Here is a 17,426-nt window from a genome sequence, read left to right on the forward strand (position 1 = left end):
CAGAACCCAAAACCACAACAGACCCCGCCGCAGGGAAGGCTGAGGCCAGAACAGAAGAGACGCGAACAGAGCGATTTTTCATAACAAGCCTTAAGGGACAGTTGGACAGATTCGTCAATTTAACTTTGATTTAAAAGAATAAAAGCTCTAAGTTACTAAAATTCTAGAAAACTATCAGTCTGACGTTAAGGCAGTGAATTTAAACAAAAGCTCAAACCAGAAAGCAAAAACTTACCATTTGGAGGCGCTCAGCAAGACGAAAGGCGACTGACTGCAGGAGTCGGGAAGTTTTCGGTTGCAAGAGACGGGAAACTTACTGACGTGCCGCCATCCTCGTTCATTCGCACGGATGAAAAGAGAATTTTGGAGCTGTCGGTGGATTTTGCAGGCCTCTAGTGCTGCATCGGGACAGACCTGCTTTCTCTCTGGCGTTCTTCTCGCCCTCAGTCTCGCGTCCTCTCATAATCTTGCCTCAGAGAGATGCCTCCCTTTCAGCCCACACCTCTTGCGCAGGTGTGAGCACTTACACACGCACACGCCGCACTCTCCGGGCCCACCTGTCCACAATCATGGGTGCTACACTTACCCCCCAAAAAATATGTGCATTTGAAAAGGTTTTATTGACTCCCATAACTGTAAAATTCAGAGGCAGATCCAGCCTCAGGAATGGTTTGCTCCAGGGGCTCACAACATCCAGGTTCCGACTTTCTCTGTGTTCTTGGCTTCTTTCTGTGGGTGAGGCCCATGCCCTGAGGCAGAACCAGTCCTGAAAGAATGGTGGCTGCACTGGTTCCAGGATTCAGTCTTCCTCCCCTATGCCAGGAAAGAGAAAACGTTCCTAAAAGGCCCAGGGAACACTTCCCAAGCGTCACCAGCCGGATCACGTACTGTCTGTGACCTGATCGGGCAGCCAGGGCCTGAGTTTCCGGCTAATGAGAGCTCGGCTCTAACTGGGAGTTGGGGCCATTCCCAGGCAATCACAGGTGAGGGGCCACAGGTGAGTCTCTCAAAGACAGTAAACATCGAGAGCGCAGGCAGGACTATCCACAACTGACCCGAATGAAGAATTCCTGAAAATCATTGAGAAAAAGAGCCCCCAACAGAAACGGAGCCAGCAGGATATAAACAGGCAAGTCACAGGAATGGAATTTTTAAACCTTGGAAAAATACAATGCAATATTACTCAGTGTTAAAAAGGAAGGAAATTCTGACACATGTTATGTAGATAAACTTTGACGACATTAGGCTGAGTGCAATAAGCCAAACATGAAAAGACAAATACAGTATGATTCCACTTACATAAGGTGTCTAAAAGTGGCAAATCCATGGAGGTAGAATGTAGAACAGTGGTTGTCAGAGGTGGGAGGAAGGAGGAAGGGGGAGTTATTTAACGGGTTTAGAGTTTCAATTTTATAAGATGAAAAGAGTTCTAGAGATCGGTTACACAATAAGGTGACTATACTAACCCTCTCGAACTACACAATTAAAAATAGTTAAGATGGTAATTATTACGTTATGTTATTTTTTTTAACATTTATTTTTTATTTATTTATGCATACAAGAGCTGGGGTGTAGGTCAGAGGTGCAGGGGATTCGAGGATTCACCAGAGACAGACGGGGAGCAGAACAGGAGGATCTGGGCCTCCCGGGTGGCGCAAGGGGTTAAGACACAGGATTATGAAGCTACCCGCAGCCACTGCAGCACAAGTTCAATCCCCGGCCAGGAAGGTGACCCACATGGCGCAGCAGACCTCTCCTGACTCGCCCGCTGCTCCCCTCAGCAGTGTAATTCAGTGAATCTGCCTGTTCTGTTCCCCTCTGTCTCTGGTGAATCCTTTCACCACCACCACCCCCCCACCTCTGGCCTGTACCCCAGTACTTATATGCATAAATAAATAAATCTTTTTAAAAAAAAAAAAGGTGCTCCTCAGGGCATAGCGGGTTGAGTGCTGCACTGTGCAGCTGTCTGCACTGTGCAGCCTCTGCAGCACCGGTTTGATTCCCAGCTGACCAGGGAGATTCCCACATGGCGCAGCAGACCTCTCCTGTCTCGCCCACTGCTCCCCTCAGCAGTGTTCAGTCCGTCTGCCTGTTCTGCTCCCTGCTCTGTCTCAGGTGAATTCTCTCGTCCTCCTGTGCCTCTGGCCTGTACCCCAGTGCTTGTATGAATAAATAAAATCTTTAAAAAAAAAAAAAAAGAACAGGCAGATCTACTGAAATACACTGCTGAGGGGAGTATCGGAACACAGGAGAGGTCTGCTGCGCCATGTGGGTCACCTCCCTGGCAGGGACCGAATTCATGCCGCGGCGGCTGGCTGGCTGGCAATAGCTTGATAGCACTGAGACTTTAACCTCTGTGCCACGAGGGAGGCCCTGTTATGTGTATTTTACCAGAATGTAAAAAAATGTGAAAAGCCAATAAATTAGAAATAGAGGGAAACTTTCTCAATTTGATAGGAAATCCCTACAACTAGTGTCATATTTAACGGTCAGAGACTCAAAGCTTTTCTGCCAAGATCAGGAACAAGGCAAGGATGTTGCCTTTCAACATTGTACTAGGAAAGAAAAGCAAATGAAATAAAAGGAACATAATAAATCAAGAAGAAATAAAACGCATTGTTCACAGATTATGTGATCATCGATGTAAAAGATACAAAAGAATTTACACACGCCCATAACCCTCCTGGAACTAATAATAGCAATGTGACAAGTATACGGAGGTCAATCATTTTCTTATATATAAGCAATAAAAAAATAAGACTGAAATTAACACAATACCGTTTACATTAGCACAAAAATTAAGTATTTTCGTTTAGACTTAAAAAATGTATAAACTATATCAGCAAAATAACAAAAAAGAAATCAAAGAATAACCCAATAAATGGAGAACTAGCCCATTTCATGGATAGGAAGGAAGATTCAATATCGTCAAAATGTCATTTCCCTCCTTGATCTACAGGGCCAATGCAACTCCAGTCAGTCCCAGCAAGTTATTTTGTGGATGTTGACAAAAATGATTCTAAAGGTTCCATGAAGCAGCAGACAACACAAAATAGCCCACATGACATTGAAAGAGAAGAGCAAAGTCAGGGGACTGAGATCACCCAACTTCAAGACTGACTACACAGTTACACTTGTACCACAGGTGTGTGAGAATGGCAAAAGCATAGACAAGAGGGCCTCCCTGGTGGTGCAAGGGGTTAAGTCTCAGCACTATGAAGTCGTCCACAACCACTGCAGCATGAAGTCGACCCCCGGCCAGGGAGCTGACCCACATGGCGTAGCAGACCTCTCCTGTCTCCCTGCTGCTCTCCTCAGCAGTGTATATCAGTAGATCCGCCTGTTCTGCTCCCCAACCTGCCTCTGGTGAGTCCTCTCACACCCCACACCTCTGGTCTACACTCCAGTTCTTGTATGCATAATAAATAAAAATAAATCTTAAAAAATAACAATGAGCTGTCAAACTCTGAAGAGATATGGAGGAAACAAAGGCATATTACTAAGTGAGAGAAGTCAATTTGAAAAGACTAAATAACGGATAATTACAACTCTAAAATTTTCTGAAAAAGGGAAAACTATGGTGATATTAAAAAGATCAGTGATTGTCGGGGGTGGGAGAGGAAAGAGGAACAGGTGGAGCACAGAGGATCCTTAGGACAAAGAAACTATTCTGTATGTACTATAGTAATAGATACGTCACCACACATTTTTGAAACCCGCAGAATGTATGAATGAATGAATGAATGCATTACAACCCATCACTAATTAACTGACTGACTGACTGCTGAAACATTTCTAGAGTTTAAGGAATCCATGAGAACTCCAGATTCAAGAAGCCTGCTGTAGCCAAACCAAATGGATTTCTTAAACCCCCACTGAAATTTACTGTGTGAAGTGTGTTGTGCAACCAACCCAGGCCAGGTAGGGTCGCTGTGGGTTCTAGCAGCCTTAAAGAGCACTTTGGATCCCTCAGCATCATCTTCACAGGTTTCTAAGGGTGAACAAGGGAAACCAGCCAGCAGGGAGACAGCACTGAGCCCCTGCCCCCAGAGTGGCGCCGCCCTTTTATCCCCCCCTTCTAGGCCTGGGTGTGCACGTCTACACAGGCGCAGGCCCCTGCTCCTGGCCCAGGCATCCACAATCACGAGCGTGCTGGTCAGAGGCTGGTGGTGGGAGGGCATAAAAAAGCCTGATAACCTCATTTACCCAACAGAGTCCCAAGTCATTAAGGAGTAAAAGCAAACCCTCAAAAGCTTCCAGAGGGAAAAAGACAACTTCCCTACAGAGGATCAGCAGTGGGAGAGCAGAGTTTTTGATGAGTAGACCAGATGCCGGACAATGGGTCCCTGTTCAAGGAGCATGACGGGGTAAATACCGGAAACTGAAAATTCTATACCCAGTCAAACTACCACACAAAAGTCAGGGTGCAATAATGAAACTAGCAGACCAACAAAACCCTGCCCTGACTTACTGGCGCGTGAATGGGGTGGTCGCATCTTCAGGACCTGGGCTTAATTCCATACAACGCCAAAGCATGTGCTCTCCTTTTAAAGTCTTCACTCTCTCTGACCCCTCTTCTCTGTCCAGTCCCTGGTCATCAGTTTCAAAGAGTTCTGGGTTGGACACAGAGGCCCCAAGCAACTTGAGTTATTTTGGCTTATTTCTTTGTTTTTATTTTTATTTTGAGATTATCTCAGAGGCAGAAAGCTGTTATATTATTAAAAGCTCCATACTCTTATCAAGATTTCTCTAACATCTCACCACATTTGTTTAATCTCCTTCCTTTCTTCCTTCCTCACCTACATTATCTGTGCTTCTAACTAACCCACTATAAATCAGCGATTCAGAAGATTCACCCCAGGTTTGCTTAGTCTGCTAGAACGGCACACAACTCAGGAAACCCATGTACTCGCTAGATAACTAGCTTATTGCAAAGGATACTGAAAGACACAAATCAAAGATATACCAGGCAGGAGAGATACACAGGGGAGGTGTGACCCTTCCATGCCCTCTCCTGGCACACCATTCTCACCCAAATCTTCTAGAGGCTGAGACCCCTCCCTCTTGGGCTTTTATGATGGCTTCCTCACATAGGCGTGGGTGATTAGATCATCGGTCATTGGCAAATTAACTCCACTTTTCACCCCTCTTCCCTCCCAGAAGTCAGGGGTGGGACTGAAAATTCCATCCTGTAGTCAGCCGGTTTCCCTGGCAACCAAAGCCCATCCTCAGGTGTTTTCTCCAAATTGCCTTCATTCACATAGCAGAAGTCCTCTTTATCACTCATGACACTTAGTAATTTCCAGAAAATGTGATAAAAACCAAATATGCACGAGAAAAGTATTTCTTATAAACCACAGTATCACACCCAGATGAAAACACAAAGCCTTGCAAAGGGTCACTTGCTTCCCAGGAGACTGTGGGTCAGTGCCCAGCCTGATCTGGGCTGAGGTTGGGCTTCATAACAGAGAACTGGGGTGGGGGGGAAGGGGGGAGCTGACTGGGTAGGCGGGAGGGGAGGGTCTAGTCCCAGCTGTTTGATTGGTGCTGGTCAAGCTCCTATCAAATTGGCCCATTTTCAAGCCCATCTCAATCTCGCGCTGGCCCATCTTCACGGTGGCTGGGCTTCACACTGAACACCAGGAGTTCCTTTAGCACTGGTGCAAGCTCGAACCTCACTGGCCCATTTAGCTTGAACCTGCGCCTCTGATTGGTGCGTTTGGGATTGTGGCACCAGATATAAAAGGGAAAAGTCTGGGCCCTGCCAAGAATGGACCTGAACTGAGGTCAGGACAGTATCCTGTGCCGGAGGCTCCAAGAACCACAGCCAGAGCCAGGCTTGCTGAGGACTAGAGGCAAACTGCACCTGGTGCCCCTCAGTGGGGCTGGGTTTTACAACTTAGGGGGCACTGCTTCAATTGGAGGGCAGACCTGTGTGGGACCAGCTGTGGTCTGAGGTCTCTGAGAGAGTAGGCCCAGGAGAAGGGCCAGTGTGGCTGGTGGGCAGCAAGCTAGAACTTATCAAAGATCTGGACAGTCCTCTGTCTCCTCACAAAGAATGGTGCTTCTAGTTCTGCTCTCTTCCTCCAGGCAGTCCTCTCCCTTGCCTCTGTGGGCTTTTCCTTTCCCCAGTACATGCAGACACCCTCAGCACTTCAATTTTCACCCACCCCAACCCAGGTAATGAGCACTTCTGATCCCTGAAACTCAATGGTGATGCCCGGGCACCCTCCCAGTGAGAAATAAGTTTGGGGCATCATGTCCTTTCCCTGTTTACCTGCCCAGCCTGAGCCAGCACTCCTGGATCTTGCCTGACATGAAGGTGATCCTGTTGCATCCAGTGCCAGGTGCCCATGGACCACTGGTCCCTCTGCCTGATATGGGAATTATGGTGATTTCTGGATCCTGGATGTTGTAGGAAGTTCTGATAAGGAGAACCACAACACCACCTCTTCCTCCAGGCCAGCTTCTCTCTGAGGAGCTATTTCTGTGGTCTAACCTCCAGCCCAGCCACCCTGACCCAAGCAGGCGCGCACACCGCAACTGTAAGGCTGGACATTCTGCACACGTGCTCTGGGGGCAGTAATGTCCACTGAGGCCCACACTGCTCACAGCCTGTCCATGCTCATGTCATTTCTCCACTGTGTATCTTCATGTGTTCCCCCCCCACACACATAATCACATGTATTTTTTGTGTGCTTTCTTATAGGGATTATGTTTCATTCTATATGGAAGATCCATGTGTGTTCTTTATAGGGGACCTATATGGAGGGCTTGTGTGCCCTCTCCAAGGTGCTGAAAGCTCACCATTCAAGACCCACTTCAACCCTACCTCCCAGCCCAGGCAAGGCTCCTCCTCCAGGAAGCCTTTTCAGATTGCCTCCATCTCCTCTTCAACTGGCTTCATCTCCTTGGTGGGTGCAACATCCTTTGCCTGTTCCTTTGATCTCCCAGTTCCTCTGGATTCCAAGTTTACCCGCCTTGACCCGCCTTCCCTGTCCTCACATTGGCACTGACCATGCCATCTTGCCCTGAAAAACCTGGTTTTTCTAGATCTAGATTCTAGATTCACAATACAGGACTCAGTCCACCAGCTGGCCAGGAGCTCTCAACAGGACAACAGGCCTCCAGTCAGCATGTTATCAAGGTGAAACGCACATAACAATTCAGCAGGATTCAGTCCATTCACCACCCCTGTCTAGTTCCAGAACATTTCCATCATCATGGAGGGAGGCTGAGCTCAGTCACACAGGTGACATGGCACCAGACCAGAAAGTGCACAATAGAAAAAACTCCATGACACAAGAAATTAGGGAAATTGCACAGATTAAAGCACAAGTCAAGACAACAGAGGGCAAGAATATAACAGACTCTGACTCTTTGGGAAAGCTAGTAAAATAAACACCTGGAAAGAATGAGCAAGGAGTAAATGAAAAGGGTTTTTTAAATCACATGAGGTTAAGAACAACTATATATCAAAAAGACCAGATATAGGGCCTCCCTGGTGATGCAGGGGTTAAAGTCTCAGCACTATCAAGCTATCACCAGCCACTGTGGCCTGAGGTCAATCCCTGGCCAGGGAGCAACCCATATGGCACAACAGACCTCTCCTGTCTCACCTGCTCCTTCCCTCAGTAGTGTATTTCAGTAGATCTGCCTGTTCTGCTACCCGCTCTGTCTCTGGCTAATCCTCTCACCCCCAAAACCTCTGGCCTACACCCCAGCTCTTGTATGCATAAATAAATAAACATAAACCTTAAAAAAAAAAAAACACCAGACATAAATGTTGGCAATGATATGGGTAAAGGGTAACTCTGATGCACTGCTAGTGGGAATGCAAACTGGTGTAGCCATGATGGAAGACAGTATGGTGGTTCCTCAAAAAATTAAAAATTAAAATTCCATGTGATCCAGCAATTCCACTTCTGGTACTTAGATGAGGGAAACAAAATCATTATCTTGAAAAGATACCTGCAGCCCCATGTTCAGTGACTATTCACAACAGTCAAGAGGTGGAAAACAACCCAGTGTCCATTAACGGATGAATGGATAAAGAAGCTATGGTATACATACACAATGGAATATTATATAGCCATAAAAAGAATGAAGTCCTGTCATTTGTAACAAGGATTGATCTTGAGGGCATTATGCTAAGTGACACATCAGACAGAGACAAATATTGATCTCATTTATCAATCTATGGGGTATCTAAAAAACTGAATTCACAGTTACAGAGGACAGACAGGTGGTTGCCAGAGGTGGGAATAGAGAGTGGGGGGAAGGATGAATGTGGTTCAAAACAAAACAAAACATACATGAATATATGCCAGTAATTCTGAAAGTCAAGATGAAATGAATACATTTATAGGAAAATATTACATTTGCCTAGACTCATTGATACTAATGAGATGAGTACATGGGAGATAAAAACCAACTCTCCCAAAAAAGAAAATGAAGAGGATTTTTTATCATCAAATTTTGTAAGTATCAAATAAATAATTCCCATTTTAGTCAGGTTGATAACAATATAGAAAAAGGCGTGTGAGCGTGTGTATGTGTGTGTGTGTTGAGGGGAGAATACCTGATTTCTTTTCCTAGGATAACCTAACCTACAAACCACAACCAAACAGGGCCGCAAGATGGATAACCCTTGAGAACACACCCTGGGAAAGCCGCCAGACACAAAAGGCAACACACTTCTATTTACATGAACTCTCCAGACTTGGAAAATCCAGACACACAGGAAACAGACTGGTGGTTGCCAGGAGTGCGGAGATGGAAGGGGATGGGAACCACTGATTAATCAGGATGGGGTTCTTTTTGGGGTGATGGAAATGTTCCAGAACTAGACAAGTGGTGGTGGCCCAACGCTGTGAATGAGCTGAATCTTGCTGAATTATGTGAGTTTCACCTCGATAAAGACAAAAACAGGCAAGGCTAGAACAAGCTAGAATAATTCCGGTCAATTTTCAATTTTGTGTCCAGAGACACAAAAATCCTAAATAAAATACCGCTACCCAAATCTAGCCGTGTGGGGCAGAATGACATCATGACCTAGCACAATTTGGCCAGAAAAGCACAGAGGGTCACCTCAGAAAATCTGGGTCATCTCTCTCTGTAAGCGATAGACGGACACTTGCTATTGCCAGGACACAGATTCTACACAATCGGAGCTGACAGGACTCCTGCAGACACAGGTCTAGGACAACCCACTCACGCCCTCCTGAGTGTGTAAACAGAACATTAACAAAAACAGAAACAGTCTTAAGAAAAACACTAGCAGAGTCACAAAGACGTGTTAAATCCTAAGTATAAACACATGAACCTAGGAATTCACCTTTAAAAAAATTTCAGAACTTCTGACACATCCGTTTGTTTGCTGCTTGCTTTTATTCTTGAGGTGAAATCTGCATAACATAAAATTCACCATGTAAAGGCATTATGGGAAGTGAAATCAGTGCCACAGGGGTCCCTAGAGAAGTCAAAGCCACATAACAGAAATGAAAAGGTGGGTGCCGGGGGTGCTGGGGGAATGGGAGTTAGTGTCTAAACGGGGACAGAGTTTCACTTTTCAAGAGAAAAAAAGCTCCAGGGATGGGCGGCAGCTGGCCAGGCTCGCACAAGATGGACATAGAATACTTACAAATGCCCCTGAGTTGTGCACTTGCAAGAGGTTAAAGTGGTAAATTTCATGTTACATATATTTTACAACTAGAAAAATGCAGAGATGAAGGTCACTTGATGGAAGAGACAGCGAGAAGGGCTGAGGCCAAAGCAAATGCATAAATAGCAGAGCTCTGCAAAATAAGCAGGTGAAACCGCAGCCAAAGCAGGAGCAGGGCTGGACGGGCCCCAGGCGCGGGGAGAGCGCCGCCTACTGGCCGCTTTCTGCAGTCCGCGTCTTGAGCAGAAAAGCGGCAATTTCTTCTGCACTGACACCCGTGTTTACCAACCCTCGTGTCTGAACAAACGCATCGCTGAGAAAACAGACACCAGCAGAACTGAACCTGCACACCTGTCACGCCCACCCCCACCGCCAACCTGCCAACCTTCGTCTGCCAACACCAGTCTTCTCTCCTGCTGAACAAGCAGCGCCCCATCCCGGCTCCGCAGGCCTCAACATTTGCAACAGAGAACACTGAGCACCCCTCACGCTGCCCTGTCCAATGTTCAGACTCCTTCCTCCACGGTAGGGGGGTACCAACGCCAACTCTCACCCCCCCAGGGAGCCCCCCAAGTGCCCCTACACACTCTATCCCCACCCAGCATCCCTTCCTCAGGAGCCAGCTCCCCGCCTGCTGGACATCGGGGATCCCAGACCTTCCTGGGCCCTCAGCGCTCCCCAGCCACATGACATCAGCTGGTGGCAGACACCCGGCCCCACTCCAGGGACATCAGGGAGGGCACTGCCCGCAAGGAGCTCCCGAGGGCCCGCACCCCCTGTCCAGAGCCGGGGCACGCATGCCTGCATCAGCAGTCCGGGGATGCCTCGACTGTTCTGTTTCTGTTCTTGATGCCCTGGCTTCTATGGCCTTGCTGACCAGGAGGGACTGTCCCCTGCAGGGTCAGCCAGTTCCTGGAGACAGCAAACACCTCACCAAGCACACCGTTCCCACGCAAGCCCCCTCCAGAGCCCACATGCTCCTCTCTGTCCACTCCAGGCCACCCCCTGCCCTGGTGACCCCAGAACACGGGGGGAGCCTGGCATCGAGCTTTAGATGGGGGCGCTGGTTTCAAAAGATCTGCACCTCGAGCAGCCACCCCCAACTGTACACCCCACTGGTGCAGCCGTCAGCAGGAGTGAGGCTGCCCCCCCCCACCCCCATGAAGACCCTTGGGAAGGCCCTATGCAGCCCAGATTGTGGCCACATGAGTGGCATGACCCATCTCCCCCTTCCCACACCCTAGTTTCCATTTTAATGCTTTGCATTAGCACCAAGAGCGAACCCGGGAAAATGCAGGCCCCCGACTCTCAGATCCTGATGAAGGCACAGCCCTGGGACCAGGCTCCCCCTCCTCACTCCGGGCCTGAGGGGTAACTCCTCTAGGGTCTCCTGATGGTTATGCTGAAGTGCTCCTGTGACCCTAACACCCCAGGGGCTGCTCCAGTCACACTGTCCTGGCTGGGAGAGGTCTTGGGGGCCCCACAAGTGGTACAGCCCAGGTGAGAGCCCTGGGCACCCCAGCCAAACTGTTCATAGGCTGATACCCACACAACTGGTCCCTCCACCTCGGGGTCCCCTGAAATCATTGACTAGTCAACCCGAAGCCTGCTTGCCCCACTCGGCCTCACCCACTCCTTCCAACGGAAACCACAATAAAAGCCCCTGCCCTCATTGTCCTCTTGCGCCCGCGGCTCCTGACTGTTGGTGCGTCCCTGTGTGGCTTTGCAGGGCTGGGCCCTCCCTCGGTACCTGAGATGCCCTCAGCAGCCTGGACCACAGCGCCAGCATTTCAGCCAGGGCGGAGCAAGACCCACCGGGGATACTGGCTTGCACGTCGACGGGAGGAGCCTCAGTGGACAGGGACAGTGCCCCAGCCCTGCTCCTCTTCAAAGAAGCCAGCTGCCATGCTGCGCGGCTACTCCAGCCCCTGCCTGCCCTGGTCCCAGGAAGCCGGAGGCAGAGTGGCAAGGGGTGCCCTGAGCTGGGGCTCCAGAAGGGGAACTGCAGAGACCCCAGGCTGTCTCAGCAGACGGAGAAGGCACAGAAGGCCAGAGGCAAGCAGAGGGTGTGAAGCACTTTAATCACCACTCCCAAAACGGGCAGCAGGAGTGTCTAAATGCAGGGTCACCCCTAGAGGGGTCTAGCCAGCACCCTGTTCGATCAGAGCACATTTCCCACCCAGGCTTGCTGCACCCAGGGAGAGCCAGGTCTCCTGGTTCCCGGGCCACATCTGCAGGAGCACAGGACGGAGGTGCTGCATGGACAGAGGCACCCAGGTGCGAGGGCTGCACCCCAGCAGCCTAGTGTGTGTCCCAGAGCTGCCACACTCAGCGCCAGGGGCCTGAGCAAGGGCGTGTCCTCAGAGCAGCGAGGTCTTCCTCTCCGGCAGCAGCAGGGACTCCTTCACCACCAGCAGCAGCCCCAGGGGGTGCAGGCACCCCGGGGCCCAGAGGCGGGACAATGCCAGGATGGCGGTGGCGGCCACACCCACACTCAACACCACTGTGGGGGACAAGAGATGGGAGTGGGTGAGGGGCGACGGGAATCCCAAACCCCCAAGCACCTAACACGTGGGAATGAGGAGTCTTCACGCATCCCTTTCCCTGGAGCGGGAGCAGGAGCCTCGTCTCACCTACAGCTGCAATGACCCCATAGGCACTTCGAGTTCCAGACTGGTCTGAGTCCCCAGTCGAAGCGGTTGTGGCATTCCTGAGATAGGTGACACTCTCCAGGGTCACCGGGGTCGCCATGGATGTGGCATTCTCTTCCTGGAGGGCCTCACTTCCTGCAATAAGCCCAGGCATTCAGTAGCTGGGAAGGGAGCATGAGGTGGGGGGTGAACAGGTATTCCAGGAGCCCTCGGAACCATGGGGCTCACCCTCTACCCTAGACTGAAGCTGCCAAGCACTGATCCCCCGAGTGACATTTTGCTGCTCCCCTAACCCCACTGGGAAGCAGGCAGGGCGCACGTCTGTCCACGCCCCAGCCTGATCACACACAGGGTAGTGCCCGGTGTCCTTGCCTAGCCTAATGACCACCTCCACACCCGCCCCCGCCAGGCATGCTGAAGTCCCTGGGCTCCCACCACAGCCAAGTTCATCACTGGAGTCCGGGCAGTCCGGGTGACCATCGCAGAGCCATGTGTGTGGGATGCAGTCACCGCCCAGCTTGCAGCGCAGCTCCCCTGCAGGACAGGATTGCTGGGTGCAGTTGCCACTGTTCTTGTTGATGCCATCGGGACAGTCATTGCCATCACAAGAGCAGGGGCTGCCAGAGGGTGGTGGGCACTGCCCATTCTGGGCACATGGCTCGATCCCTAGGGCACAATGCAGATCAGGTCCCAAAGGTCTCTTGTGCTCCCACTATCCAGGCCCCTACGAGCCCTGTCTTCTAAAACCAGTTGCCCTTGTAGTATTCATCCATTCTAAAGGCTCTGCCCCCTACTAGTAAGTTCCCCTTCCAAGCCTCCCTCAAGCCCCTCCTCCCCAGGCCCCACCAGCTCCAGTGGAAATCCAGACGGCCCTCCTTGCAAGCCCAGCCCACCTCCACCCCATCCCAGGGTCTCCTGCCTGGACCCACACGCTTCCACAAGCACCTTATTTCCTTTCCCACCAGCACCTCGAGTGCCCACCCTACATGCCAATCCACCACCACCCTGCCCCACCCCCCCACCCCGGGGCGTGACCACTCACTGCACTCCTCCTCATCACTGCCATCCAGGCAGTCGCGGTCCCCATCGCAGCGCCAGGAGAGGGGCATGCAGAAGCCATTGGTGCGGCACTGAAGACTGTTGGGCGGGCACGAGCCTGTGCTGGGGCCTGTGAGACGCACACAAGTGAGCACTCTGAGGTAGAATCTGCACCCTCCTGCAGGAGTGGGGAGGCGGGCCAGCTTCCAGAACACTGGAACTACACCGGCAGCCTCTTCGCTAGGGACCCACTACCAGTGGGGCTGGAGGCTGAGCAGTTCGCAGCCTCACTGGGCGCTCCAGAGGCAGATTCCACCCCATCCCCATTCTAAAAAAAAAAGACACTGAAGAGCTGGAAGTGGCAGGTGCAAGGTGGGAACCAAGTCTCAGTGACCCAAGAGACTCAAGCCCCAAGCTCATGGTTAAAAGGACTTGGAGAGGCGCCATCTCTGAACCTGCCCAGCTTCAGGCCCATGGGGGTCAGCAGAGTCCATTATATCCCACCTCCTTAGCAAAGGGGACACTGAGGCCCTGAGCTGAGGACCTACTAGGCCACCCATCTTTGTCAACTCACCTAAGTTCCTCCCAAATCTGACCACTTTCCCCCAATATGAATGTGGCACCTTGTCACCAGGTCCCTACTGTCTCCACTCAGACACCACAGCCACCATCACCCCGCCCCCTCCCCTCTGCTCAGACCATCCCGTCCCTGCATCCTCCCCATCCAGCTCACCATCAAGGTGACCTGCAGTCACCTTGGAGGGGCTTCCTTCCCTGCTCGCAAGGGTCTGGCCGCCTCTAGGTGAGGCTTCCTCCCCTAGCTTTGCCATGATCTGTGCTGACAACCTCTGACCTCCCTCCCTGGCCTGGTGAAGAGAATGTTCCTCCCAGAGCGCACAGCAGAACAGAGTGGACTCAGAGTGGCCTGCTCAGGGCAGTGGGGTCAGAAGAAAGTTTGTCAAGGGAGGCATCATGTCCCCCGCACCCTCTCCCAGGAAGCTGCCTGGAGGAGCTACCGGGAACTGGGGGAGGAGCTGAGCAGTCAGGTGAAGCTAAGTGACCGTGACCGTGACCGTGACCATGACAATGACCGGAAGGGCTCTTGCTCCCCCAGCTTTGACTTGCACCCAGGGGGTTGGGGAGGGGACTTGAAAGGAGACGTGTGGAGAGACATGTGAACACCTGGAAGACACGTGGGGAGCTGACAGTGGCAGGCAGCCACTCTCTTAATGTGGCATCTCCTGTCCCAGCGCCTTGGGACCTGCTTCAGAAGCCCCTTCCCATGGTTCCCGGCCAGAAGGTGCCTCAGCCGTGTGGCAAGCTTTTGGACCTCAGCAGCCCTACTTCAGGACGACCCTGTTTGGCCAGGCACTTGCCCACCGAAAGACAGAAAATTGGGGGGGGGGGCCCGGTATTTATTAAGAAACCATTAAGTACATCCTCTTTCTTCCTATGCACAGTAACTATTAAAGATCATTCACACTAAAGTGTCTGCTGCTTTTGATTTTATAAAGCAGATGGCAGGACCCCGTTTTTGAGTGTGTACCCACTAAGTTAGAGGACACCAGGTGCCCCTTGGTCACGCCAGCAAGCTGAGATTACTAGCTACTTCCCCTGCCAACCTCAGTCTCCTGACCTGTGAAGGTGGTGGCCAGGAGCCCCGCTGCGTGCTGAGAAGTAACTGCTGGTGTGTAGTTTGGTGCCCGGTTAACATGAGTCCTGCTGCTTTAAGGGATCAGGAACCTTCACCCCGCAGATGTGGGGTGAGAAGGAAGCAGGTAAGAGGAGAGGCTGTAAGAACCCAAGCTCACAGCTCACGGCTGGGAGCCGGGCGCGCTGAGAGAGGCCACCGGCGCCCTGTCAGCAGCATGGACCCTGGGTCGGGGTAGAGGCTTTCCTGTGCGAGCCGAGGCGGCGCGGGCGGCGACGGGCAGGGCTCGGAGGGCACCTCCGCCGCAGGGAGCGCCGGGCGGCGCGCGAGTAGAGGTCGGGCAGGCAGCCCGCGGGGAAGCGCAGCGCCCGCGCCGCGCCGAAGGTCGCCGGGAGGCGAAGCCGGAGCGCGAAAGTGCAGAGCGGGGTGCGGGGTGCGCAAGGGCAGCGACAGGCCGCGGTGCCCGGGCAGGGAGAGCGCGCCCGGGCGGGCAGCGCCGCCGCGGAGCCCCCGGCCAGCTCGGGGCCCGCGAGCACGTGCGGGGGAGTGTCGGGGAGCGGCGCGCGGCGCAGCAATTGGCCGGGGAGCGGGCGCCGGGGAGGGGCCGGCGCGGCGCACTCACTCACCTTGGGCCCGCGCGGAGGACCGGGTCGGCACCGGGATCGGGGTGGCATGGAGGCCCAGCCCGAAGCCGAGGAGCAGGCGCAGCGCCAGGCCCAGGGCCGCCGTCGGGCGCGCTCCGCCGCGCGCCATCCAGCCCCTGCGCACCGCCCGCCGCGGCGCCGGCCACGCGCCGTCCCGCCGGCCTCCCCTCCGCGCACGCGCGCGCCCGGGCCGGGGTGGGGCCGCTGAGCCCCGCGCCTACGCGTACCGTAAATAGCCGAATGCGAGGAGCCGCGGGGTGTGAGGCTCCGCGCCACTTTCCCCAGTGACAAATATAACGGAAGAGGTGGGGCCACTTGAAGCTGCAAACGTCTGGAGAGGTGAAGGCACTTGTGGCCTTCCAGTCCTCACGTCCCGTGGGCACCTGCGGCAAATGCACTGCCCGATTAGCCCATTAAATACGGCAGCCGCGCCCCTTCGCTTATCGCTTTTACTTTGATGGAGTGATGCCCGCTGGAAAGAAGTGGGCTCCCATCAGGGGAATACCGGCTTGTCCATTGCGTCCGCAGTGTCTACAAGAGTGCCCGCCACACAGTGGGCTCTTAACAGTTTGATGAATAAATTATTGAATATATGACGAATAAATGAATGAAACTCCAGACTTCCATTCTGTCCCTCCCAGCGGACGGACGAGCTCACGTCTCAGCGCCTCACTTCGCTCTCACAGCCCCCTCGGCGGGAGTTGAGTGCTTTTCACTTTAGGAACAAGATGTGGAGGCAGGCCTCGGGAGCCACCTTCTCAGGCTCACCGGGTTGGCACATAAAACACAAACCTAGGGGTTTTCTGGCCAACCTGGTTGCAGTGTTGTCTTCCTCTGCAGCGCTGCCCTCAGCAGTAGCCTGTCTGGCCGCCAGCAGCACCTCAGACGTGGTGCTGTCTTCAGCGGTAACATGGGTGTGCAAATGTTTGCCGCTCGCCAAGTGTCCCGTGAAATACCCCAAAGGGTGCAGGTTTTCACAGAAGGGGCTGTATTTGCAGTCTGAAGGCATGCTTCAGTTTAAAAATGTTGAAGGCGCTATGCTTTTGGCATGTTTTCATAATAATCTCCCGGATTCCGCAGGGCAAAGGAGTGAGAGCAAAGGAGGTGCACAGCCTACCTTCCCAGGTGTGTGTGTGGGGGGGGGGGGGAGGCACAGCCTCCCCTCTAGCTCAGCATCTTGGAGAGAGGCATCTGGGTACATCTGGGTGCAGGGTTGAAAGCTGAGGAAGCCATGAGCTCCGACTCCTCAGCTTCTAAGTTCTGTCAACAGAGCACGTCAAGTGATGACCTCACAGGATGGCTCCAGGTGTGAGCTGGAGCTATGGAGAGAAACCATCAAACAGAACCTGGCACACAGGAAGCACTCAGGAGGGGTCAGATCTTTCCTCCTCTCCTTGAAAAGTTCAAGTCTGGGTCCCTCGGCTTTATGTGGAGACCCTCAAGAGGCCACCCTGCTCAGGCTCTTTCTATGGCTCCGGCAGCCCTGAGGCCACTTCCTTTTTAGCTTTTCACTCCTGCTCATCCTCCACCAGTCAGTGTTCCTGTCCCAGACCGATTCTGCCTCAATCCCCAGGGCTGCGCAGTTTCTGGCTCAGGAGGCCTTTCCTCACCTGCCCCAGGTAAGCCTTCTCTGTGAGCTGCCTTTATTGTCCTCTGCTCTCATCCCCCCATCCCCAGCTTCAGGGCTGGCCAGGGTCAGTATGTGTTTGGCCTTGTTGTCCATCACAGCTATGCTCCACCCAATGGCCAGAGGTCCCAGAACCCACACCAGCACCCCC

General features: G+C 52.6%; 1 protein-coding gene across 1 annotated transcript; it reads right to left on the minus strand.

The window, feature by feature from the left end:
• Window positions 1–12,024: 12,024 nt before the first annotated feature.
• Window positions 12,025–15,757, minus strand: CD320 (CD320 molecule; the record flags this gene model as incomplete). Its single annotated transcript, XM_084250431.1, has 5 exons — window positions 12,025–12,167; window positions 12,298–12,450; window positions 12,751–12,981; window positions 13,358–13,483; window positions 15,631–15,757. The coding sequence occupies 5 exons, from the start codon at window positions 15,755–15,757 to the stop codon at window positions 12,025–12,027; spliced, it is 780 nt and encodes a 259-aa protein (XP_084106557.1).
• Window positions 15,758–17,426: the final 1,669 nt, after the last annotated feature.

The sequence above is a fragment of the Talpa europaea genome, assembly GCF_964194135.1.
Source record: "Talpa europaea genome assembly, chromosome: 12".
Lineage (NCBI taxonomy): Eukaryota > Metazoa > Chordata > Mammalia > Eulipotyphla > Talpidae > Talpa > Talpa europaea.